Here is a 27,127-nt window from a genome sequence, read left to right as displayed (position 1 = left end):
TTGTGTTTACTGGCAAAGGTCAATTTATAGGCTGCTGAAAAGTGTGCTGTCCATGGTGCTGATTTTTCCCATTTTATTAGTTCTAAACGTTTCTCCAGTTACTGTATGTTGGGTTATTTAGGGTCATCCTGCTAATATGGTCAATTGCATCGTAGACTATGAGAATAATTTGGAATTAAGGCCATGCATCAATGTCCTGAGCAACAGCATGAGCCATCCTTTTCACAACTGAACAATAAATCACATGGTAAAATTAGCTTGGTCAGTCGAATAATCAATATAATTTGAAACAGACAACTGCTCATTTTTGTGCGCAAAAAGGTGATGAACGCCATGGTTTCAGTAGCAGAAACATGTTGAATGGGTGCCAGACCACCACCTGTGGAACGGCCGAAGACTGAACTGCATTCCTTCAATCCCATTCTTAAACCAAAACATCCACCAAACCTCATTTTCTATACCTCAAATTGGCTAAACAATACTTTTCAAGATATTTTCACTTTTCAATCCATGCATGGAAGAACAACCTCCCAAAAATGTGAATAGTTTCTGACTTTAAAAGTCCTGATATTCATATAATCACTAGATTTTGTATCTTTCAACACTGATTTTTTTTTTTACTTTCTAATACACACCATCATAAATTACTGTAAATATCCAGTTTCTGTGGCATGGTGTAAGGTAACACAAATGCTGCTTTCAATGCCAGTGTCTGTAGTGGAAGTATTATCTGTGCTATTTAAGGAGAGCATGCTAAACCTGCTGATTATAACACATTTCTCTATTTATAGTTGTTTCCTTTAGGTGCGGAAATTAGCGATTTTAAGGAAATTAAGTATTTCATCTGTGTGCTACAGTATGACCTGGCCCACTACTTCTGACCTTTCCATTAAAAATAGTTTTATAAGGATTCGGGCTTCTAGAGCATCATGTCTGTGTATATGATGAGTACATGTATATTTAAGGATTGACCTACCTAGCGATATTCCTACTGCACACATACAGTAGAAAGAAAAAATAAAAACAAGGTTCATTGTACAGTACCTACTGTATGGTCAATAATGCTGGATGTTCCCTAGTGCTGCTTTAGCAAACTGCAAGTAAAACTATTCTGAAATACGCTGCTATTTTTAATTAAATACTGATAAAGCATGACAGAATTGCAGTAAATTAAAATAATAAGCCTGACCTTTGTCTGTGGGAGAACATAATATAAATAGTAGTGAATTTACTGTCTTGATATATTGTACAGTATGTTGAACTGGGGGTTGCATAACATGATAAAACGTCCGTAGTAGTATTATATAAACTGTATACAGTATCTCGGTTTATTTTACGTTGTCGTAAACCCCCTAAACCTATCTTTATTTCATACATGTATTTAAATCCATGTCACTCCACCTTTGTCATCGTCGAGAGTAACATACAGTACACGGTGAGACACCACTACAGCCGCCTCGGTGATTCTACAAACCCATATTTGTACAGCAGCGCTGTCTTGTACTATGCAATGTTGTTTTTTTTATGGTGTAGGATGCACTAGTGGCAACGTGTGTTTAGCACAGCCGGTCTGCATTGCGTCTAACCCCCCTCCCACCCCCCTCCCAACACACAATTTCACGCACTCTATCCCTCGCTCACACACCACTCTCTTTCCCCAGTACTTTATAGTCCTGTATACTGTATGTTAAGTAATGCGGTAGACTGTCTTTATAAATGCCTTTTTATTTTTATTATTTTTGCTCTCAATCCGTTCCCTTTTAAAGTCCCGCTTTCGTTCACCTTCTGAAACTGTACTGAGATATCGGTGTACAGTACCTTGGGACGTTCGTTATCTTATCTGCACCAAACAGGAAAAGCTCTCCAATTTCTGCTGATGCTGCAACGTCAAGAAATGGCAAAAGAGTTCGCTTATTGCCCTTAATGTATTCAGCCTTCCCAATCGCACCATCATCACTTCTCTCGCTGTATAGGACATTATGCTAAAATGGTGCAGCTGGGCTGAGGTCAATAGATCCAGTGGATTTCGTGTTTGGTTTTGTCTCTGCTCTCTCGTCTGTCTCTCGGGCTTTTATATTGCTTTAATGTAAGATGCAACACTTCGATACTTTTGCCGGTGAGGTGGCTCGGTTGTTCTGATTAAACTTAGGAAATAATGACGTTAAAATGCCGTAGACATGTACTAAGACAATATAGTCTATTAATATTTCAGGAAAGCTCCTAGATAGCGCAGTGTAAAGCGATAGCCATATTAAAACAAAGCAGGGAGTGCAAAGTTCTAGCTTTGGCTTTCGGTGTCCACGGAGTCGACGCATTCCTGCACAGTGTCTTACAAGATTAACCGGAGGTAAGGTGAATTAAGGATGATGACGAAATAATAATAATAATATTAATATTAATAATAAGAAACGCACAAAAAGAGACCTTACTTCTGTACTACCCTGAAGTCCCTAACGATGATGCAGCTGTTTGGCTAAAATGAGATGTTAGCATATGCGGGATTTAGTTTGAGGAGTGTGGGTGGGCTGTAGATCTGAAACTTGTGCAGAGCTCTATGCAGTAAAAATATGCACGGCTCGTTCCAGTGAACTGTATGGGATTTTGAACGTCTTTCAAAGAAGAAGAAATAAATGTTTTTTTTCTCCGATTTTTTTGTATTCCGCAGCATCCTGTACAGTTTGCGCTTTGGCCACCTTAGGTCTACAGCATAAAGAAAAAAAAACAGGCAGCCGAAACTGCTGATCTGGCAAAGATCTCTTCTGTTCGATCCATTTTTTCTCCTACTGGGTGACAGTAACAGCAGCAGCAGCAGGAGCAGCAGCACAGAGAAGCAATGGTCGAGTCAGCGCGGATAGCTGGGGAACCGCACTGAAGCGAAGCAAAGCTATCCCCTAAAAAGGGGAACCCGCAAACAAAAGAGCAAGTCGAAGACGACACATATAATAAAAACTGGAAGCCTGCTGACGCGGGCTGAACAGAAGACGTATCTCCTGCAGTATTAAAAGATTCGACAGCCAGGATGACAGTTGTGGCAGGAGATAACATGGATGAGACGTCTGCCTTGCCCGGGCACCCACAAGACAGCTACCCACCAGACCACGATGATCACGAATGCTGTGAGCGAGTGGTTATCAATATAGCCGGGCTGCGCTTCGAGACTCAACTAAAAACACTTGCCCAGTTCCCCAACACCTTACTGGGTAACCCCAAGAAAAGGATGCGGTACTTCGATCCCCTAAGAAATGAATATTTCTTTGACAGAAACCGTCCTAGTTTTGACGCCATCCTGTACTATTACCAATCGGGAGGCCGGTTAAGAAGACCGGTTAACGTACCTTTGGATATGTTTTCTGAAGAGATAAAGTTTTATGAGCTCGGGGAGGAGGCAATGGAAAAATTTCGCGAGGATGAGGGTTTCATCAGGGAGGAAGAACGCCCTTTGCCCGAGAAGGAATTTCAACGCCAAATCTGGCTTTTATTTGAGCACCCGGAGAGTTCTGGACCAGCGAGGGGGATTGCTATTGTATCTGTAATGGTGATTCTGATATCAATTGTTATATTTTGTTTGGAGACTCTACCTGAACTAAAAGACGACCCTGCAGGGAGGATACAAACTATAGGGAACAGTACCTTCTACTACAAACCAAATATCTTCACTGACCCTTTCTTCATTGTGGAGACTCTCTGCATTATCTGGTTCTCTTTTGAATTGGTAGTTCGGTTTTTTGCTTGTCCTAGCAAGGCGGACTTCTTTAAGAACATAATGAACTTCATTGATATAGTGGCCATTATCCCGTATTTTATCACGCTTGGCACTGAGATGGCAGAAGAGCAAGACGGGAAAGAGCAGAAGGGAGAGCAGGCGACGTCTCTAGCAATTCTCAGGGTGATCCGTCTGGTCAGAGTTTTCAGAATCTTTAAACTCTCCAGACACTCCAAGGGACTTCAAATCTTGGGACAGACTCTCAAAGCCAGTATGCGGGAACTGGGACTGTTGATATTTTTCCTTTTCATCGGTGTCATCTTGTTCTCCAGTGCAGTATATTTTGCAGAAGCAGAAGAGAAGGATTCCTACTTCTCCAGCATCCCGGACGCTTTCTGGTGGGCTGTGGTGTCTATGACAACCGTGGGTTATGGGGACATGTACCCTGTTACAATTGGGGGTAAAATCGTGGGGTCGCTGTGTGCCATTGCCGGAGTGCTGACGATTGCATTGCCCGTGCCTGTAATTGTGTCCAACTTTAATTACTTCTATCACAGAGAGACGGAAGGGGAAGAACAGGCACAATTGCTACATGTTAGCAACCCGAACATCGCATCTGACACAAATTCGAGTCGCCGTAGTTCGTCTACTGTCAGCAAGTCCGAGTACATGGAAATCGATGAGGACATAAACAATAGCATAGACAATTTTAGAGAGGCAAACCTCAGAACTGGCAACTGCACCGTAGCCAACCAAAACTGTGTTAACAAAAGCAAGCTGCTAACTGACGTTTAAAAAAAAAGAAACATTAGCAGCTCGGACCCAAGTGACACTGTCACTTTGTAGATACTGTAATCATATCTGAATGCTTTATTTACCTCGTTAATGCGTTCTTGCATTGCGATTATTATGCTCAGCGATTTAAAGAAAAAGACAAAAAAACAACAACAACAACAACAAGCTTTCAGGATACGTGAAAGATTAATATTTTCATTTATTTTTAAATGGGATTCTTCAAGTTGGTATATACAATGGGAAAATATTTTAACTAGGTTTATTATAAGAAGTTGTACAACCCTTAACAAGGACTTCCATTATTTGCTCGTCAAAACAAACAACGTGATCATTTTAAAGTAAGTTATGCATGGATTACAGTAAATTTCAGCAAGTTGCACAGTGCATCCAGGAAAGTGCATCAGAATTCTCAGTTCTGCTGAAACATGCAAGCATCTGCAGTTATCGATCTACTTATTCCCTTGTGATAGGTGATGTCATTACTTGAGACATGCCGACCAGCAAAGCACCTTATCCGAAAAAAAGACTGGTCTGTTGCTGCGAATTTATAGTATAAGAAGTCTCCCGGACATCTGCAATGCTGCTATTTTCCTGCAGATGCTGTAACTCAAATCTTACAAAATGGGTACAATGACATGCCCTTTAGATGCAAGACAGCACAATGGAAAAAAAATGAAATGTAAGCATGTTCTGATACTCTTCGTTTAATATTGGCATGCGTGAAACATTACCTCATATAATGGGAAATAGGTTTTAGTTTGATCCCAACCTTCTGAGTTTTTTTTTCCTCATTTGCTTTCACCAAAAGTGCACTGGTTATTGATTATTTAAATTATAAATAATTTAAAGAATTTAAGTGCTGAATGTTAAACCTTATGGGAACAGTAACTTTTGGAGATCATAGCATGTTAAAATACTCAGCATTATGGACAATTTGACTAAGGTACTATGTATCCTAGTATATTTAATGCATGACGTCAGTATTAAACAGCTTGTTGTAATAGAGGAACTTCCGAAGGACCGGATGATTTTCCTGGTTATTGTCAGGGAAATGAGTGGGTTCATGTCCTCACTTTGTCTGAACTGTGGCTGAACATATCCCAGACTTTCCTGGGACTGCAGACTTTTTTAATGAGAGAAGAACAAATCAAAACACTTATACTCATAATTGGCACTACTTGGTAAACTACATTCAATATTACTTCAGTGGTGTCGTGCATGGACATTCTCAGAATGCAAAAATTAGATATACTGTATTATGTAAATGATGCATCCATATTGCAATTGATTTTACAGTATTCATTAGTTCAATATTTGAATTTTTGTTCCCCAATACACTTTGCAGAAAAGAAAATGGCAACATTACTTGAGTTAGTTGCTAGTGCCTTTAACCCTCTTACACAGTGGATCATTGAAAGTGCCTCCATGTACAATAGGGAAAAAAAGCAAAGCAGTCCTGTCTCAGTTTCTTCATTAACTACTGTATAATGCACTATAGATCCATCTATATCCTAAAGAGAATGACAGAAATAAAACAGTACATCCACTCAACAGTTCTGAGAACAAAGGCCAGAATTGATGAATGTGTCATCTCAGACGTGTCAAGCACGAGACAGACAGGACACAGGATGTCTACACACAACACAGAACCGGAGAGAAGCAAAGGGCTGGATTCAGGATCATTTGAATGGCTGACTGAGGAATCCAGTTAGATTTTGATTACTTAGCATGTTGCGGTGACTGTCATGCACCGTTTTACTGACTCCTTGTAAATAGGCCTAATTAAAACAAACATACAGTAAATGCTCATGTGCTTACCAGCATCCACCCTTTTGATTTGCATCATACCATTTTAAGCCTTTCTGTTGTCTACCTCAATGTGGTTATGAATGACAGTGCAGTGCATGTGATTCCGCTTGGTAAAATGTAGAAACTGGGTTCATCTGTGATTTTAATCACTTATGTTTCCTTTGATGGCCAACTGCAATTGAACCTATGGTTTACCCAGAATATTTAATTTAGTAAGCACTTATCCAACAATTATTAACGTCTCCTGACGGAGCACAGTGAAGAGCTGTGAGTGATGGAGGGTAACCTGACTTGTGATTTCGTGTCTGCTGAAGTGATGATGAGTATGGATGTGGAGAGAAAAAGCAAAAGAAAATCACAAACCTTTCGAATGCTTGAAACTACTGGATAAAAGAGGACAAGAGGACAGTTTCACTGAAAAATCTCCAATAAACCTATGGCCTAGTTGTCCACATATTGGAAAAAACTGAATATTGGAAAAAGCCTAATTTTTATTTGATTTCCGCGCTTGATCCAATAGTTTTAAAAAGACCTGTCCAAAGCTGTGAGAGCCATAATAATCTCTCACAAACTCTTGTTGGATTTAGTATTTAATTGCACCTCAGGATAGGTTAGAGCTGGCTGCATCTAAATAAGAATGCATTGTGTTTGGTGTGGATGTGGATATGGATAAGGAAATCCGTAGAAGATGAAGCTGTAACTTTTTCATACATTTTTGGCACAGGAGAAAATGAGACATTGGTCATGAAATAATCTGATTCTTGTGCACAACAGGCATGTGTCCTTGGTGAAGCAGTGGTGGCAAAAGCGCTGAACAATTGCACTACAGAGGTTCAAATGTTGCAGGGACTTAAATGTACACCTGATATACTGTATTAATAATAGAAGCACTATTTACCCCATAAAGTGTTTTAATTCATAATGAAGTTAAGGTTTAGAGTAAGATATGCATCTTAAAATTATGTACAGTAGTAGATTTCCATTTCTAAATAACTAAAAGTTATATTATGAAACCATTTAGTTTTTCATTTAATCAATAGCTTAAAATGAAATGTATACTATGAACAATCCAAAATCCAATTAACAAACCCAAAGACATTGCAAATTTACCCACACTTAAAAGAAATAAAATACAACAAAATAATATTGTAAGTAAAATATTGCACTTGAATTACAACCCTTTTTAAATTTTAATATCAATGTTTTGTAAAATATTCAATCAATTGCCCATTAATAACGCACTGATATCAATATCTTCCAGAAGTTGGAGCTATCAGGTGTTTTCCTTTGCAGTTACATACACCACTTTTGTCTTTGTATGGGTTTACCTGTTGATATGGGTCCATCACCAAACTATTTCAACTTTAAAAGAAGCCGTGCATTTAGGAGAGCCTTCAATGCAGTAGATTTGATGGGCAAGCATTCTAAAAAGTTTTTGACATTTGTACTATTTTCCACAAAATATACTAAAATGTAACATTTGTACACAAATGTCCCTTTTAGTCAGCCCAGAAATGTTTAGAAAGTTTACAGAGTAATTCACCTCAATATAATTGACCATATATTCTGCTCAAGAGGACCCATTCCCCCTAAGAATACCTTTAAAGTCATGGAACTATAAAGTTATAATATCATTATGATTATCAGAGCATTATGCCATTTAATTCACAGGGTTATAGAGAATTTTTACATAGAGATATATACATATCTGTGATATACAGTACAGTAGTATATCCCAATATTTTATTACAATAATGTTTATTCTGATGTTAATTCATTAAATTATTTCTGGTTGTGAAAGAAGGTATTAACATTTTTTTAAAAAGACGGATACTGAACAGATTTTTATTTTATAAAAGAAAATACAGTCTGGGTTAATAGTTTTATTTTACCATAATTGCTACATATGTTAGGTACAACCATAAAACCTGTAAAATTGAGTTAAAATGTTGATTTAGATAATTCATAATGACTTTAATTGTAAATATATGAAAGGATTATCTTGACGGTGTATATGAGTTGGGATATAATAAAGCACAGAATCTCTAATGTTTTTAAAAATTAAAAATTCTAATATTCCAATTAGTAAAAAATGGAAACAACAAAATAGAAAATGATATAGAACAATATTTTTATATGTTAGTTACATTTTTATTTTTGATTATTAGAAACAAATGTGAAAAATGTTACATAATAAGTAACTCAAAACCATTGTATTAGAGTAAAAATAAGATACTGTGTACTGAGAGACTGAGAGGCTTTAAAATGCAACAAATGAGTATTGAAGCCAGTAACATTTGTTGTGTTTTAAATACACCTCTAAGAAAATATATGCTTGCTCGGCTGAAATTGAAATCCAGCATATCCCTTTACATTGAATGTGTTAAAAGCTTTTAAATATCACAGTAATGATTGTGTCTAACTTGTATATTCTGGGTTTTGAAGAAAGAGGATGTTGCAAAGTGAAAATGTTACATTTCCATATTTCTGTAATTTAATTGATGGCATTTGGTCACTGAATTGTTTAAAAGTTGGTGATATATACTGTACAGTTGAAAAATTGTGATCAGCAGAAACACCAAAAGCTTCTGTTCTGTATTGTAATTTTAAAGCTATGCCCATCACAGACCCTGTGCATTTTTAATGTCAGGTAAAAAAGCAGACAGAGGTTTAATTTATACAGTATGTGTATGTTCATAATCTAATTGCTGTAAAACCTCTCTCAAGCCTGTCTGCTTCCTTTTGTCCCTTAAGTTACAGCTGAAGAAAAGGTTACATCTCAAACAATTTTAATTTTCATTGTATATTCTTATTACATATAACAACTACTCATAACCACTACTTTTTTATTCAAATCTTAATAGCATCCTGCACATTATAGAACTGCATGGCTGAAATAACACTGCATGCGATTTTCTATCCAAAACCAAGGACAGACGACAGCTGTCAACTGTCAAAACAGTTACAGTTTCTCCTTACTGTAATTCACTTTATTATGATAGCTAAAAAAAAATCTCAAATATTTCCATTATTTTATAACCTTGCTGATCTTTTCGAACCCCAAAAGCAAGACTCCATCAATTTTCCACAAACATGGTACAGTCAGAGATTTTTTTGAACTGATGGCGATATGATTGTCCTGGGTCCATATAAATCCATTTAAAAAACCAAATCCTTTCTAAAATAGCAATGCCAGGCAATTCAAACAAATAATTCACAGTGTGTTGCCAGGGAGCCTAGAGCACTTCAACTGCAGGAAATCTGTACCTGGTGTATTCATGAGAGACTTTGTAAGTTATTGCACTTTCTGGGAGGATGTTAAATATTTGTACCTTTTATCTTATGTTGTTTTTTCTACATTCAGGAAACTGCAATTTAAATGAGTTTGTTATATGTTGTTGAATGCATAGACTAAGATCTATGCAAAGGTAATCATTGTTTTTGTCACTTCTAATTTCTTCTTAAAGAGCATCCAATTAAAGACATTTTTAAAGATTGATTATCGGGTCTTTTAATTCCTTCACTTCTAGGGTACATTTGACCACTAACTGCCTCTACAACCCTCACCCCCCAAAAGCAGTCAATTAGATTTTCCCTTATGCCCATTCCTTTGGATTAGATGGATTACGATCTGCTTTTTACACATCTGAGATTTGTTTTACGAGAATTTGCTACTTCAAAAACAAATACAAATTACACCATTACTAATATTCTGCAGGTGTTAAAAAAATATTGTTACTAATGGTGGGTCATTAAAATGGAGAAAATCAGGAACTGAACAAGCAGATTAGTTAATAAGTAAAATAAATTATTTCTGCCCTAGTGGTTGGTATAATTAGAGGCATTTGAATTCTTTTTTCTCTGATACACTGTAACTGTAGTGAAAAGTGTAATAATTTAGCCACACTAGCTTAAACATATATTTATTAACAATTATAATACAAGCACTACACTGCATACAACATACACATAGAACACACAAGCTACTCTATTTACAAGTTTACAGACAAGATCTTATATGGTGTCTTTCTGGACTGATCATTTAGCCAGAACTTAATTAAGGTAGACATTATGATTGCTTTGATCACAGACTCTCTAAAGCTCCCTCTGCTTTGAAGCTTGAAATGCTTACATTTCCAGGTGTTATAAACTTTATCTTGATTCTTAGACGTGTCCGTTGTTTTAAAAATCCATTAATTAAAAAAATTAAATTAATAATCCAGACATATGGATTAGACATATACCATATAGTCCTTTACTGAACACATCACATAAAGAGCTTTACAGGTAACGGGGACTACTCTCCACCACTGTGTAGCTCCAATCTGGATGAAACAACGGCAGTGCACCAGTAAGCTCACCACACACCAGCTATCAGTAGGGAGGAGAACAAAGTAATGAAGCCAATTCATAGATGGGGAAAATTAGGAGGCCATGATTGGTAGGGACCAGGAAGAAATTTGGCCAGGACACCGGAGTTAACACCACAACTCTTTGAGAAACGCCCTGGGATTTTTAATTACCACAGGGAATCAGGTGCTTGGTTTTATGTCTCATCAGAAGGACAGCACTTTTCTTTACAGTATAGTGTCCCCATCATGCTGAGGCATTATGATCCACACAGATTGCAGGGTGAGCGCTCCATAGTGGTCTCTCTAACACCTCTTCCAGCAGCAACCTTAGCTTTTCCCAGAACATCTCCCATCCAGGTACTGGTCAGGTTCACAGCTGCTGAGCTTCAGTGGGTTGCCAGTTGTGAGTTGCAGGGTGATATAGCTGCTGAATTCTTACTTTTGCCATGCTCTTTGCATCTTCATCAAAGTTTAGTATAATATGTAATATAAATATGTGTGAAGTCATTATCTTCTTTTTTATATATTGATTCAAAACAGAGCTAGCAAACATTGAAATAAAAAAATCTTAAATCATTGTAATTTCTATTCTAATAATAGTGATCCGTAATATCATTTATTTTGTGTTGAGCAACACCAAGCTCCAATAATGAAGCTTCCTAACACATCTCAATGTGTGCATATTTGACTTCTGTCTTAGGTTGTTTTATTGACCAGTTATTGCACATTAACTTGAAGAGACATTTTCATTGATTTAGATTCCTAAAAGTTTCAGGTTGCAGGCAGAAGCATAAACTACAACTGATTACTGACCTCTCAGCATGTTCTTTCAGACTCCTGTCTAAGGAGAGGTGCTCAGAGCCTGGAAGTGGCCGAGATTGAATCCTGCCAGGGGCAGGCAGAGATGCACACATTACACTGATTCAATGCATTTCATGTCACGTCTTGCATAACTGTATGGAAGAAAGCCATTCTCTATTCTGACCCAACCAGAGTGTTTATATGTTATGAACAAATGATAGGAGTTTCTCTTATCTTATACTGTGTTTTATTTAACCATTTGCTAAATGCACCCATTGGCCCTCCATGAAAAAAATAAGAGGCACGATAAGGGGATGACGCATTTTTGTAAGTCAGCACATGTGGTGTTTTTGGGTCCTGTCAGTGGAAAATGGCACAAACAACACGAAACGCTCTGAAGATTTCCAAGATGTGATGAGAACAACACTTCGGGGGTGAATCATACAGAAACATTGCAGCTCTGTTTCCTGTGCCAGGGTCCATGTATGTGACGGTGTGGGTGCAGGGGACTGAGGCTGATGTGGCGTGCGGTCAGCACACGAGCCTGTAGCTGTAGCCATGCAGTGCTCCACCAGCACCTGTAGGGAGCTTGGAGAGTGTGGTGAAGGGACCCCCCAGTCCCCAGTGTGCTGACGGGGGTGTCTTCCCCCAGGTTTGTGGAGTCACCATATTGAGGGGAGATGGTAAGGGGCTGGTTCCCTCCATCTGGGAGTTCTGTTGATGTGACAGTCTGGTTGTACTCCGCACGTGCTTTCTCCATGTTAGGTTATCTCTGGTGTCAATAAAGATGGCACACATGCCTTTATTTTACTTAGAGCTGCGTCTTATGTACTGGATGTCCTCAGAACTCCATAAAGCAGCAAGCTCTGTTACAATAGTACTGGGGAAAGTCAACAAGAGTTCTGTAGAAGAGACCATGCTTGAGAGAATTTATTTTCTTTAAACTCTGATAATTACAGTATGACATTGTGTACTTGATTTTTTAGCCTTTGAGGTTTCTAATGAGAAACCCATTCTTAAACTAAAGACTGTGGGACATCATGGCACACCCTATAGATGGATTTAACTTGTTAAATCACGACTGTGAAACCAAGAATATAATAAAATCTCTATGTTTTTAACAAAATCCATATTAATCCTAAATATTCCAGTTTGTGAAAATCCTGGTTAGATACACTGGAAATTCTCAAAATCCCTGGTTTCACTTTCTTACTGTATCATGTACTGTATCATGTACTGTATATGGTTGATAACATAATTCAAGGTGTCATTAGCAAAACAGTCAAATTTGTTTGGGACACTCAGGATGTAATTAGTTCAGGAATAGTGAGAAGTGAGCAGATGCATGGGAAATTAAATTTACTGTTAGCCACTGTAAGGTTTGGTACTGTATGCCTTTACTTGCTGCATATAGGACATAATTAAACCACAGGATATACACAATTAAAAAGCACACAGGGGGATAAAGGCCTGGTCAGTGGGAAACGTACAGTACATTTAAACTGCAGCTACTGCAATAAATCCATGAGATTATTACTTGACATTTACAAGAATGAAATCTAATTTGACTTTTTCTATTTTTCAGTTAGGTTTTATTTTTTTCTGGAAATCCAAAGGACAATGTTTTTCAACCGCTGTGTTTTAGCACAGTGCTGTGCCCTCAGACATTATTGGGTGTGACATGAAGTTTTGGAAAAATCAAATACTGTATGAGCAAAATAAAGAAATAATAAATATAACATTGATTATACAGTATATTGTAGCCTTCCACAGTCCCCCATATAAAGCATTGGTCCTTTCCCCATGGTGTCTCCCTTTATACCTCAGCTAACTCCCTTTCCTTAATAAAAGAGTGGAGGAATCTTCTTTCTTTTCCCTCCTCTGCATCTGCTCTTTCTCTCTCTGCCTTCCCAGCTATTGCCCTGCTTCGGAGGCAGCATGTTCCACTGAAAGGGGCAATAAAACTGTCAGGTAGCCCGTAGAATTGTCTCCAGCCCAGTCATTCCCCTCGCCGCCGATACAGAACTATGAGCGTTGGTTACAATATGTCAGTTTTGTAGAGTAACCAAAATGTTGACCTGAATGTGTGGTGTATACACACAAGACAGGGGCCACCTACTTGGAGAATCTCATCTGGTGCGAGGGTGATGTACAGAAAAAAACAAAACTGAAAATGTCTGAGAGAGACAGAGCAGCAGCTCTGTGCTTTACTGTGATCTGTTCCTACCAGGATAAGGTGACTGCGCACTCTGAGGCAAACTCAGAGTAAACACTGAAACAAGTCTTGGTCATCATATTAACAACGATGAGCTGGGGTTCGGTGACATGTGGGGGGAGGGAGCGGTGAGCCGCAAAATCCTTATATCCAAGTGAGCGGTGGGAAAGGAAAGGCTGAGGAGCACAGCCAAGGAAGGTGAGGGCTTATTGCAACACAATTCCACATCGGAGTGAGTCTCCACTGCGGTATGACTAAGATAAAAACGGTATTTCTGTTATGACTTTAAAGCAGAGTTAAACACGATAGTAAGCTGAGTATATACAGTGAATCCAAGCAAAATCAAACGATTGTTATCACCTTTGTAGTAATTACTGTTTAAAGAAAAGACCTCCTTCATTCCAGTTGTTTTTTCTTTGCTTAAGACGATACTCTTCGTTGGGATGCCGCTGAGGTTGACAGACTTGTCTGGATCCTAAAACTAAAAACCGAAGCAAGGCCTTACAAATGAGTTAATTAAAGTTTCAATAGGAAGGAGTGCTGTGTAACACTTATCCCTCCCTAGGGTGTTGAATCAATTACTTGTTAGCCTCCTTGGATACCATGTTCTTTAACACATGAGATGCTACAGGATTTTGGCCCTGGAAAACTGAGCACAAGCAAACCAGCTTAGTTTCCTTCCTACATTTCCTGGGGGCAGAACTGTTCCAGGGGTGTAAAATGTTCTCATCGTGACTGGTGCTGTTTGAACATGTTAGTCACTTAGAAACTGTAACTATTTAAACTCTAGTAACATAACCACGTGTCTGTGTGTCACAACTGCCTACATTTCTCTGCTCTGGAGCTGAGCTACTGCACAAGACATCAGACTGTGCTGCTGCACAGGACTTTGAAATGCTTTCCCTGAAATTTACACAGGCTCATAATATTCACCAGAATAATTTCTCTAAATTCACAAAGGCAAGAAAGTCATCTTTGCATGTAGCTTTGTTTTATTATAATTTTATAATATATTAAGCAATTGTGTCAAACATGACTTTTGATTCAAGTCATTTACTGATAATTTGTTCAGTATATGTAAACTAGCAATATACAGTAACTGAGAATGCTGTCCTGAACATCTCAAATATTTAGTAAGACACTAAATTCAATTTAGATAAAAAAAACACTACAAAATTACACTGACCACATCTCAGTAGTATTGACAACAGCATTACCACTTTAAACCCAAGTTCTCCAGATCTCAGAAATAAAGTAAGGTGGAGCCTGGTTATTACTGGAATGGGGATCTCCTAAGATTTCTGCAGTAAATGGGGATCTGATCTCACTATGGGCTATAATGACACCTCTAACTTCAATATCAGTGCGACCTAATCCCATTCTTGTCAGTGTTCATCTGAGGGTCACATTATTGGTCATGGATATCTGCACTATCTTTCTAAAACTGCCACGTGTTGCATTTCTAAATCTAACCTCTCTTTAGTAAGGATCTCTTTCAGATTTGGTCTCTTGAATACTTGATTTTAACAAGACACAGATTCTTAATCAGTTTATTTTTGACTGCAAAATGTCTTTTGTCCCCAATACAATGCTTTCGTGATCCAACAGGATTTCAGCCATTGCTGATGGTCCTTATTTACCATGCCACTTAACCTACTAATAGGTTTTTTCTTGTGTTATCAGATCTACTGACTGCTTTGTGCAATTCATTCACCCAAACCCAGACATTTATTTCCTGGGAATTTCAAAAGACATACAGTATGGTTCTTTGTATTGTCTTGGTTTTAATCAGCATATTTTCCTCCCAATACATAAAAGTTGTAATACGTTAAAAGTTGTCATGGTATGAGTATTTCCAACATACAGTATTACACTTGAATTGTACACTTCAGGCCACAAAGCTGCTATTACTGGATTTCACATTCCCTCTACTTTCCAATAATTGTAAATGGAATACAGCCAACAGTAGAATGAATTTGTTGAATTCAACTAGTTTGGTGGAGATCACAACATCTAAAGTTTGTCTCATTTGTGTTGTTCATTCTTTCCCTTGCACAAAAGGGAACTGAGCTCTGTGACGGCAGCAGGGCATTGTCTTGAGAAGTGACTTAAAGATGGGGCTTGCATTTCATCCGCAGGATAGTGAACAGCAGCAGCAGACCTGCAGGGATTTCCCTATTCCAATCTTGTTTAGAAGGATGATGTACGTTAATTATCCACCATCAGTAAAAAGCTCAAACCAGTAAAACACCTACTTTGGAACAATATAACACATTCATGCAATTCTTTCACAACAAAATGCATAATATTTATACCAGTTTCTGACCTCAGCTCCTGCAGTCATGACAACTACACCCACTCCCACTCTTACAAGTTTGAGATTCACTCAATGTACTGCTGTAGATCCAACATACTGTACTGTATGTGACTGAGTTGATCACTGAAATGAAAACTAATACCTGAAACTGGCACCGAGCATTTTGTACATTCAAAGTAAAATATAGATTCTCTGTTCTTTCTCCATTTGTTACTAACATCACCAATGACAGCAGTAACAAATAACCCAAAATCTGGTCTTGTAGCTGAAGATTTAATGTCTGTTGCTATCACACTTTTTTGTGCCTAAATCTTAAGTACCTACAGTAATGACTTCTGTTCACCTTTGTTTTTTTATCCAGCATTTTTTAACTGGGAAATGACACCACAGTTAAAAACTCATATTTTATTTAAAGAGCCTTTGAATCTTTCTAGCTGGGTTTAGACAAAGATACTACTGAATTAACTGTTTTTAGGTACTGGATGATTTGCTGACGATTTCTCACTCAGTTACTTATTTTTTAATAAGTTAATATTTTCCTCCTTCTGGATTGGAGAGCAGTATCTGTTGCTGTTATTCACGACATCCTACTGGAGCATGTAAAAAAGTATGTAAGCATCCCCAGTTCTTCCATTGGTTAATTTCCCTCCTATCTTTCTATTAGGCGCTAAGCTATAAGTCTTGACTTTTTTTAAACCAGTGTTGTCTTTGTCAGTATGTTCTGCAGTTTCATGCTGGGATCTTTATTATTTAGTATTTTCATCTCACCTTTCGGTCAGATCACCAGCTCCTGTGGACTGTGTTTTCACTATGCTGATGACGCTCAGATCTACTTGCAAAACTAATCAGATACAATTGGTGTGGTTTTCTGCACTTTACAGATGTTTGTCTAGGACTGAGATGCAGTATACATGCACAGGACTCTACTAAGCTAAACTGTGACAAGAATGAGGTTACAGTCACAGTCCCCCTACACCATTTTGGCAACATTGGTGACTTCAGTGTTGTTATTGATGGTGCTTAGAAATTAAGCCCTTGAGAGAACCAGAAACCTTGGAGTTACTTTTGATCCTGTGCTGTCATCTGAAGCTCATGTTAGGAAGGTCACAAGGGTATTTTTTTCCATCTGTGTAATACTGCTCACTGAAGGCCCTTTCTCTATTTGATACGTTCCTTTATTTCATTAAAAATTAAACTACTGTAACCCCTTTGCTGGGGTATACTAAGGCACTTAATACTAATCAGTATGTCCAGAATTCTGCTGTTCCTGTGCTCACTAAAACCACTTTGCATTAACATGTAAGTCCAGTCCTATGAACAGTCAACTCAAGAATTATTGGCACCCTTCATGAAATTGAACAAAAATGAATGTATAAAATAAACAACATACAATGAGGCTTTCTATGAAATTTAAAGTGAACTTTACAGTCCTCCTTTTTGTTTATAAAGCAGAGAACAGTTTAGCTGCAGCGTATATTACGTTTTTATTGCATAGATATAATTCAGAAAATAAGATACTGTATACTGATTCAGGTCTTCCTTCTCTACCAAAGACCAGACTCCAGATAACATGTGACAGAGTATTCTCCTCTTCAGCACCATATTTCTGGAAATTCATTGCCCAAATTCCTTAGAATGAATACTGTTCAACCAGAAGCCATTTGAATGTTCACAATAAAATAGCACAAGCAGTCGATAATGATTTGGCAGCCATGTTGATTTACATAGGGCTATGCTTGCTGGGCAGGTTCTGGCCATGACCCTAAATTTAACGAAGTGGTTAGAAAATTAATGGATGGATTATTGTAGACTATCATAATTACATTTTCTGCAGGATGATCAAATATAGACTTAACTGGCTAAACACACCAGTTAGAAGCCTATTCTATAGTCTGATACAGTTTCAACAAGAACATCTAGATCATCGATATTGTTAAAAAATAGGGATAGAAAAATGTAGAATGCTGAAATAGAATGAGTAGTATAATTAATAAGTAAATGAACTAACCATACCCACAAATTGTAAAGATTTTGTCAAGAATATACCTGAGTGGTTGGTAGAATTTGACGCACCTGAGTTCTTTGTTCTCTGACACAGCTTTGGTAAAAAGAATAATACATCAAGAACACCGAGTTAAACAAATATTTATTACTAAAGATGAAACATACACTAAACAATACACAACATAAACATACAAAATATAAGTTTCTCGATTTACCAACAAAGCATTCCAGAGGCATATTTCCTGACCAACCAGAAAAAAAAACCCAAGTATTTAAAGATCCTATATAAAACCTACACATGCCAGAAAGGGAGACAAACCCATAGTCTGAAGTAGACAGAATAACAAAAATTGTCTCTATATAAAACTAGAAGCTATAATGTGAATGGAAAAGCTGTCTCTCTGTTCTAAAAATATATCCACTAACCAGAAGAGGACATTTTTAATCTAGGGATTCTCTTTATGGGAAATCAGAGTTTTGTAAACATCACAATGGCAAGCTATCTTAACAATGTACAGATAGTAATAGCATGTGGTGGTCCTTGAAACTTTTGGAGTTTATTCTGCACACTTGGACTTAAATGTTTTTCTTTATCATATCGGCATATGGCCAGCTCAGTAACCTGCAGGCAAATACAATGTATAACCTTTCAATTTGATAATTAAAGGTCCCGAGGTCCTGACTCTCTGTGGTCATTAAAAATCATAGGGCGTTTCTTGAAAAGAGTAGGGGTGTAACCCCGGCATCCTGGCCAAATTTCCCATTGGCCCTTACCAATCATGGCCTCCTAATAATCCCCATCTATGAATTGGCTTCATTAGTCTGTTCTCCTCCCCACTAATAGCTGATGTGTGGTGACACTATGGCTGTGGTGGAGGCTGCACATTGGTGGTGGTGGAGGGGAGTCCCCATTACCTGTAAAGCGCTTTGAGTGGAGTATCCAGAAAAGCGCTATATACTGTAAGTGTAAGTAATTATTAATTATTATTATTATTATAAGCAGGACAGAAAAGTGCAACATTGTTAATGTAACCTGTTAAGAAAGAGTTTCACAAATGAACTAACAATAACCAACATCACAACCTTAGTCAACCTACAGTACTAGGATCTATGACTTTTCAAATCTTCAGTTGAATGATATGTGCGGCTGTATAAAAATGTAACATTCTTGAAATTATAAAGAGGCTGCATTTCTTTATTCCCATCACATATTCAACATTTTAAATATTATCTGCTGGATAACATTCTAAAATAGCAGGGCATTTAACAAAGACAGCTGTCAATAGCGAGAATGCAGCAGACATCAGAATTGTCCCAGAAGTGTATTTCCTGGCTACTGCTATGAAATAACCATGATAAATAAACCATAGTATGAAAGTTTTGTGTTAAAACTTTATACATTTCTATGAAAAAGTAGAACATCAGGTCTGCCACTTACTGTATACGTTAGCCATTAAAACAAGACAGCTAAAATGAAACAAACTAGACTAAAAGTGATAAAAGTCAGTCACTACAGGTTTTAACCACTGCTTTGCTCTGAAAAGCTACAAGCATATATACAGTACAGTATACAGTATATTAAATTTAAGATCAAACTCAAAAAGCCTAGCACACTGTTTGTGTGTTTAATAAACAAGCAGGGGTAAGGAAGAGTGAGATTTACTGAGGTAAATTGAAGGGAGAGGATGAAAAATAAGAAATTTGTAAAACCACACTGCATCCTGAGTTGTTACTGGGCTATGTAGCCAATGAGTGAGTGTAGGTGGGCAGCTGCACTGTATTTGGAAGAAGCAGGTGGAAAATTAAAACCTACTGCAGAATCCCACAGAGCCACACTATGTTTTCTGGCATGGTTGGAATGGAGCCAAGCTGGGCAACTGGTGAAGTACTGTAACACCAGTGGAAGCTACTGTCCAGTATATAGCCAGAGCAAAAACTGGATGGAAAAGTGTCACAGGGGAGGCAGATTGGAGAAAAGAAAGCAAGGCCCTGCCATAATGGCCAATACTCAAAGTACTGTCGCCAGGGCTTGTTGAAAATCTACTGTGGAGCAATGGCATGGAATCGTGCCGCAGCTGGACTGTGGATGGCGTTTAGGTCAAAGTGCAGAAGCGTCATTCATAGTCGATGAAACTCATGAAATACAAGGAGATCAGAAAGAATTAACTTTACCCTGGCTACAGTAGTGAGAGGGAGGGGTTATTTTCTTAGATATAGTTGCATTGTTGTGTACACTGTGGTGTTAGTGAAATTGAATTAAATTAAAATGTTGGCCATTCCAGGAGAAAATGCACAGGGATTTCATTTTTGGTTTGTGTTGAAGATGTTGAAGTAAGCAAAGATCCCTTCTTAAGAATGGCCATAATTGATTGAAATGCAGACAAAAGTGAATTTAGAGATGTAAATATAAATGTTCTCATCAATTCAAAGTAACCATGTTTCAAAGAGTGAAACCAGATATTCTCACTTTTTGTGATGATAAATCATAACATCAACAAAAAGCTGATTAAAATAGGCCAAACATTCTGAAATTTCAAGTTAAGGATATTTACTATCACAGTTTCCATCTTTATTATATTTTGATTCTGATTTCTGTCCTTGTTTTTCAAAATACCAAAAAATAACAAGCACTGACCTTAACAATATGTACTGGATGGTCATCAGGTGAACCTGCAGAATATACTGGCTTTCTTCGGTCTATTTTCAGTCTGTGAACGGGCTTCACAATTTCTGCAGCAAGACTGACATAAGATCCCTTTGTTTACAGCTCTCCAATTCCTGTTGAAGATTGCAGATGATATAAATATACCCTTGTATAATGTGTTACACATTAAAGAGAAATGTGATATTTGAAGAAAAAGTCCAGTACAGATACAATAGATAGCTGTATTTTCAAAATAATCCAAAAATATTAGTGAAATGTTATATGCTGTCTCCATTTTTACTTGCAGTAAAACTTGAAATTTAGGAAAACATATTTAAAAAACAACAAAGTGAAATGACTTTCAGAAAGCTGGAATGAAATACTGTAGTCACAGTATAAGTACTGCAGTTTGGCCTAAATGTAGAGATCCTAAAAGCTAATCATATGAATCTGAAAAATAATAAGAAAATGAAATGATCTCCACTGATGAAAGACTAAAAAAAAACAGATTTTGTAGTTTAGCCTTTATATTCATATTACTGTTATATTTCCATTCATTATTATCTGTCACTTATCCTGGTGACAATTACAGCAAGGCAGAGCCTATAACAAAATCAAAGGACGCAAGGTGGAACGGAGAGCATATGACTCCCTACTCCATTTAGATTACTGTTTAGACAGAATAAATAGTTTCTGATAATTTGTCTGGGATTGCTTGACTGTTTGCTCAGCAGAGCACGGCTTATAATTTCTGTTCAATTTCTACACAGTCATGCATTGCTCTTGTTATGTTTTTTATTCATATTCTAGCATGGAAATTTAACAGGATAACAGACATTGTGATACAACTCTACTCTTCAAGGGTTTCATTGTTGCCGTTTTACAGATATTTTGCAATCAGCAGCTGATTATGTTGCAATTTGACTTCTGATCCAAATAATTAGTTCAATTAATACATGAATATCAACACTGGGACAGCACGTTAAGTTTAGTGCAGTGGTTAGCATTGCTGGCTTGCAGACCTGGAACCCTGGGCCCAGTTCCTGACCTGGGGGGCTTGTCATTATACTTACATGGGTGCATAGTATAGTGAAAAGTGTTTCTCATTAGTCTCTCAGGTGCAGTATACAGTATAAATAGAATAGAAGACAAGACAATAGACAGTAATACAATAACAATAACAGTGTAAACAATAGTATGGTGCCAGTGCAAAATAGTCAAAAACGGTGCAAATACGCAAACAGAGAAAAGTATTCAAACAGGACAAAAACAATGCAAAAGTAATTTGGCAAACAGTGTAAAAATAATTCGGCAATTAATAAATAGTACAACTTGTACAGTTTTAAGTACAATTTCGGCTTGCATTCAGTTGTCGTGTATGTATGGTGTTGGAGGACAGTCATTGTGGGTACAGGAAGAAGAGGAGAGATCATAGTATAATGGGAGGAAGTGGGGGTGTCACCAGCTTGACAGCTCTGGGGAAGAAGCTATTTTGGAGTCTAGTTGTCTGCGACTGGAGCGTCTGGAACCTTCTACCAGATGGTAGGGGGACAAACAATATTCTTCCTTTGTTTGCAGAGGATTTTTCTGGGTGCACTTACTTTCCTCCCTCAGTCTCAAAACATCCTGGCAGGTTAACTGGCTTCTGGGAAAATTGGTCCTGGTATGAGTTGTAGTGTGCTCTCTGAAGGCACCAGTTCTGAAGGGTTTGCACCACAGAGATGAACAGAGAGATGAGGCCTCATTTGGGAAAGCACAGCAACACTTAATTCTGTCTTATTAACAAGCATTGCCGCAACAGAGTGTACACTTGTCTGTGTGTGTCCTGTGATGGAATGGCATCTCCAGGGTACATCTTGCCTTGTACAGGACCTTTAGCTTGTTGGGATAGGCTCTGGATCTGGTTATATACTGTAGGTTAACTGGTGTCTCTAAATTGTTCCTGTGTGTCTGTGTGTTTAAGGTGTGTGTACTCTGCAATGCACTAACTTCCTATCCAGGGCGTGGTCCCATCATGTTTCCTGGGGGATAAAGCCTGGGTTTCCGTGACCTTTAATAGGAGTGAATGACGTTCTGATATTAGATTGTTGGATATTTAAATGTTATTACACTTTGCTTCTTCACCTGTTGTACACTCCACTGAAAGAGGCGCCTAGGTGATATGTATCATGTAAGACTCATGTAGTTCTGATGTTCTCAGGATCTTCACTAATACATCTGAGAAAACCTGCAGGATAACATTTCTGCATGGTTAATTTGTTGCACAGCAAGTTTTTAACCAGCCTGCCAATTGCTTTACATTTCCAAGTGTCACAAGTGACTTCCTCTAACGAGCCCAGCTGAGCAGTCTGTTCATGCCCACGCTGGAAGACCTAGAAGTTGGATGTGGGCGTGTATTAATGTCATGGGGCTTTTAGAGTAATGTTTTCTGCTTCTTCCTGAGAAATCTGGTGGCAGTACATTTGTCACATTACAATGGCATTTTCAGTTAATATGAACATAGATCTAGCTCTGTGTTTTGTCTGATCTGATCTGTGAACAGCCTGTGACTATAAAAAGGGTCTCTCTACTAAAATTAGAGACAACCTACTGTACTACTGTATATGCCATCTCTGTATGGCTGGGGGGCAGGAGGTATACGGCGTATACTGTACATGTCCATTGCATCTAATACACAGGTAATTATATTCAAACCTCACACCATGACTCTTTGGGCCAGTGCTTATTCTGGTTTTGTAAGGTATGAAGCAATCAGAGAGAACATGACTCCGCTCTGGACAATAGCAGTGTTTGCAGTGGGTACTTGGATCACAACTCATTGGTTATGACTTACCTACTATGTTATGCTGACCCCTATTATAAATAGAGGCATTCAACATCTCTGCATTTCATGAGTTTTCCAATACATCTCATCAAGGTTTCTATGTGTCTTTATACACACAGTTCATATTCCCTGTTTCTCAAATTAATTTGGTGGTTCACACTTTTAAGAAATTCAGGGCCTCAAACACCAGTTTTGTACATTTACGTAAATAATAATCCAGTATCTCTATCTGTACACTTCATCACCTTCTTAAATCGCTTCCATAGAGCCTCGCACTCCTAGCTTTCCAGTCATTCTTTACAGTCCCTGCAAATTTCTTTTTCTACTACCAGTTACTGTACATGCGTCTCAGACATCTATCGCTCCCAACTCGCTGTTCTCCGACAAATGGACAGTTAGTGACTTTTCACTGATTCCTGAACCACGCTCTTGACGTGTCCAGACTTCAGCACTGAGTGCTTTCCTTGCATGTCTTGAATTGGTGCAGTATCCTTCACTACTCATCTAGAAATCCCAATCTCCCAGTCTAGGAAGTGGTTTAGATTATGGGATCTCCCTTGTTTATTTTGGGGATTCTAGCATCTCTGTCGAACCCTAATCTCATCCATTTCCACCGATTTACATGTACTGTGTATAAGATAACTTTATTGGCCATATACAATTTCTTGTACTAGGAATTTGTCTTTTCGCATTCTCCAGCTTGCTCTCCATGAGATACACAGATGGGGAGAGAGAAGCTTCGGGTCAGAGCGCAGGGTCAGCCATTTATACAGTGCCCCTAGAGCAGTTGGGGTAAAGGGCCTTGCTCAGGAGCACAACGGAGTAGGATTTCTCTGCCAGCCGCAGGATTTGAACCGGCAACCTTCAAGCCACAGGCACAGATCCTTAGCCACAGTGCCTGGGTTACTCACTTGCATATTTGATTTTCCCATCACTCCCTCTGATTAATCTTCTATACTGTACTAGCTCCCAAGATCATCCCTCATCAAATTAGGGGAGCCCTGCCCTGGCTGGGTTGTCATTATCCTCAGTGACTGGAATTACCTCAATAAAACTTGTTATTTCCCTCATGCCTCTTCTCCATCTTCTCCAGAGAGATACGTGTCTTTTAATGCCGACTCTCTGTGTGAATATATATTTTTTGCAGTACCACATTGGCGTTTTATTAACACCGTTGTTAAAATGATCATGGTTAAAATTAATTCTTTGAATCTGGTGAAAGCCAGTCTAGCTGACTGCTCCATGCATGATTCTTAAACGTGTGATTACAATTGCTGTGACTGCTGCGTTAATCTACTGACCTCCTGCTAGTGTAATTGGGGACGTGCCTGACACAGTTTTTAGTCTCCCGTAATTGATGCCTACAGAAATTACTTGATATAATCCCAGAGCTATTAGCTGCTTTTGAATAATCTGCTGAATGCTGGTTAAATAAAGGAGTTTTTCTTTTGTTTTTTTTTGGAATGGTTTGACCTCGGTACCAGTCACTCTCAGAGAACAGCTGTTGAAAATGACCACAAATCGATTTAAAGGTTTCTCCCTCAGTTGTCTTTAAACCACTCATACTGTATACAATCTAGATTTAAGAGACTAGATTCCATGTTTAATTAACCTTTTCATGTGAGTCAAACACAAAGAATACAAACAAAAAAACAAGAAATAATAAAAAAGTAACTGATTTTTAAATGTGATAATCCCCCATCAATCCCTTGATGTGATAATCCCTCATCATTTTAATGATGCACTCTTGAGGGTCAACAGATATGGTATACAAACAGCCTTTTCATTAGTTGCCTTAGCCTGTTAGGAATCTATACTGTACTTACAGGCTTGTAAGGAAGATGAATAAACCCTTTGGTATTCAGTGTCTTTTACACCTCAGGTGACTTCAGGTAGGCCATGTTCATAAGAGTTTTGAAGTAACACAAAGCCAACAATCAAAATTAAAAATTGCGTGATTCTATTACACAAAAGTGTTCAAAATTGGTTGTTTAAATAGATAGAAGTCCTGACTTTATTCCTATTGATGGTCTGTAGAATAACTTGCAAAGCCACTAGCCATAAGTGATCCCCAGGTTTAAGAGAGCTGGAGCAAAGCTGCCAACAAGAATAGGAGAATATTGCATCAAGCCGGTTAGTAGTTACCCACAGTTTACAGTAGATACTTACCCAAAATACTTCAGGTTGTAAAATTGTTGGGTTATGAATACTTCTGAATACAAGAACAGTTATCAACATTTTTTAAGTTTTTGCCTGATTTTACAGTAGTGTATCTCAACTTTTGAATAAAATATGAAGTTTAAACTATTCATTTTTGATAATGACAATCATTTTGTAATTTCAGGGAATTGGACCCTGTAGGAAGGACCTGAAACACTTTGCAAGGGAAAGGAATTATTTGTAATTTATTGTGGTCTGTAATGCATGTTAGGATTAAAACACCACCAATGGAAATGTATCCTTGCAAGTTGAGTTCATTTCAGTTTATTTAGCAGTGCTAAACATGGGTATGTAAATATCCTGAATCATATACAGTACATTTTAAGGGAACCCAGATGACGTTTTACAGAACCACAGACAAAAAATCTGTATGTTAGATGTGTCCTGCTTACATGTTTTTTTCATTGTATGTTAGCAAGGATAAAAACTTGCATAATAATGCTGTAATTAATATTTTCTTAATACAGTAACTCATGAATCCCAGAAATTTTATCGAGTCTCCTTACAGCTAATCAGAGAATTTGTTCCACCCTGTACTTCAGCTCACATTTAATTAGTCAAGTAGACCAAAATATCAGCAAACATAATGTACACTTAACTGAAGACCTCCTTCTCTCTTGTTTAATATTGTTAATAGTTTAATCAGTTTAATCTCACATGAAAACAGTTGCATGCATATACAACTGCATATACTGTAGACAGAACTGAGACAAGAGCATCTTACTGCTGTTTGGGAATGTGCTTTTGTTTTTGATTGAGAATTATCCATAATTGGTTCCTAGTTTTAGAGTATTCATACTATTATTCTTACGGTAATGATGATGCAGACCTAAATGTTATCTGAAGCATTTTCAATATTATTTTGTCCTTATTTTACAATTTCAGCATAAATACAATAGAGAGAGATATCATTGTCATCATTATTATTCCATTATGTAAAAGGTTTTTCTCTCATGATTATTACTGTACAATATATAGCTTTTCCTCTGTTTCTTCCTTACTTCTATTACTGTACACATTGCTTGGCTGTGTTTCATGTCCCGACTTCAGGAAAGCTCTGAACCCACATTCTGAACTGTAGGGTGTTTGCAAGCACCCACAGAACTGGCACCCCTGAAAACGGCAAGCTCCGCCTCACCTACTTTGCAAAACAATGTTCGTGAGAGCCCTGAAGAGCCCTGAAGACCGGGTGTCTCATGGGAAAAAAAACAACCCCCCCTGCTGTTCATGTACAAACCTGCAGCAGCGTGGCCCTGTTGTGCTTGTGCCGACTTAACAGCTTGACGAAACTGCTGGATGAGCTATTGAACAAAACAATATTTAAGGTTATATGTGGGTGGGAAGCAAATGATTCAGCTTGATGCTGAAACCCCCCCCACCTCCGGCTGCACACAGACAGAGATTGACATCAGCAGTTATTGTGCACATGCCTGAAGTTCTGGA

General features: G+C 37.9%; 1 protein-coding gene across 1 annotated transcript; it reads left to right on the top strand.

Annotated features, from left to right (window-relative positions):
- The first annotated feature begins 1,636 nt into the window (after positions 1-1,636).
- Positions 1,637-9,806, top strand: kcna1b (potassium voltage-gated channel, shaker-related subfamily, member 1b). The gene is made up of 2 exons (XM_088644697.1): positions 1,637-2,347; positions 2,666-9,806. The coding sequence occupies exon 2, from the start codon at positions 3,020-3,022 to the stop codon at positions 4,496-4,498; it is 1,479 nt and encodes a 492-aa protein (XP_088500823.1). The 5' UTR covers positions 1,637-2,347; positions 2,666-3,019; the 3' UTR covers positions 4,499-9,806.
- Positions 9,807-27,127: the final 17,321 nt, after the last annotated feature.

This window comes from Lepisosteus platostomus, chromosome 9 (genome assembly GCF_059453375.1).
Source record: "Lepisosteus platostomus isolate fLepPlt1 chromosome 9, fLepPlt1.hap1, whole genome shotgun sequence".
Lineage (NCBI taxonomy): Eukaryota > Metazoa > Chordata > Actinopteri > Semionotiformes > Lepisosteidae > Lepisosteus > Lepisosteus platostomus.
This window is presented reverse-complemented; position numbering and strand designations above follow the sequence as displayed.

Bases quoted from the DNA above. Each gene is read 5' to 3' on its own strand.
- kcna1b (XM_088644697.1), top strand. From the start codon at position 3,020: ATGACAGTTGTGGCAGGAGATAACATGGATGAGACGTCTGCCTTGCCC.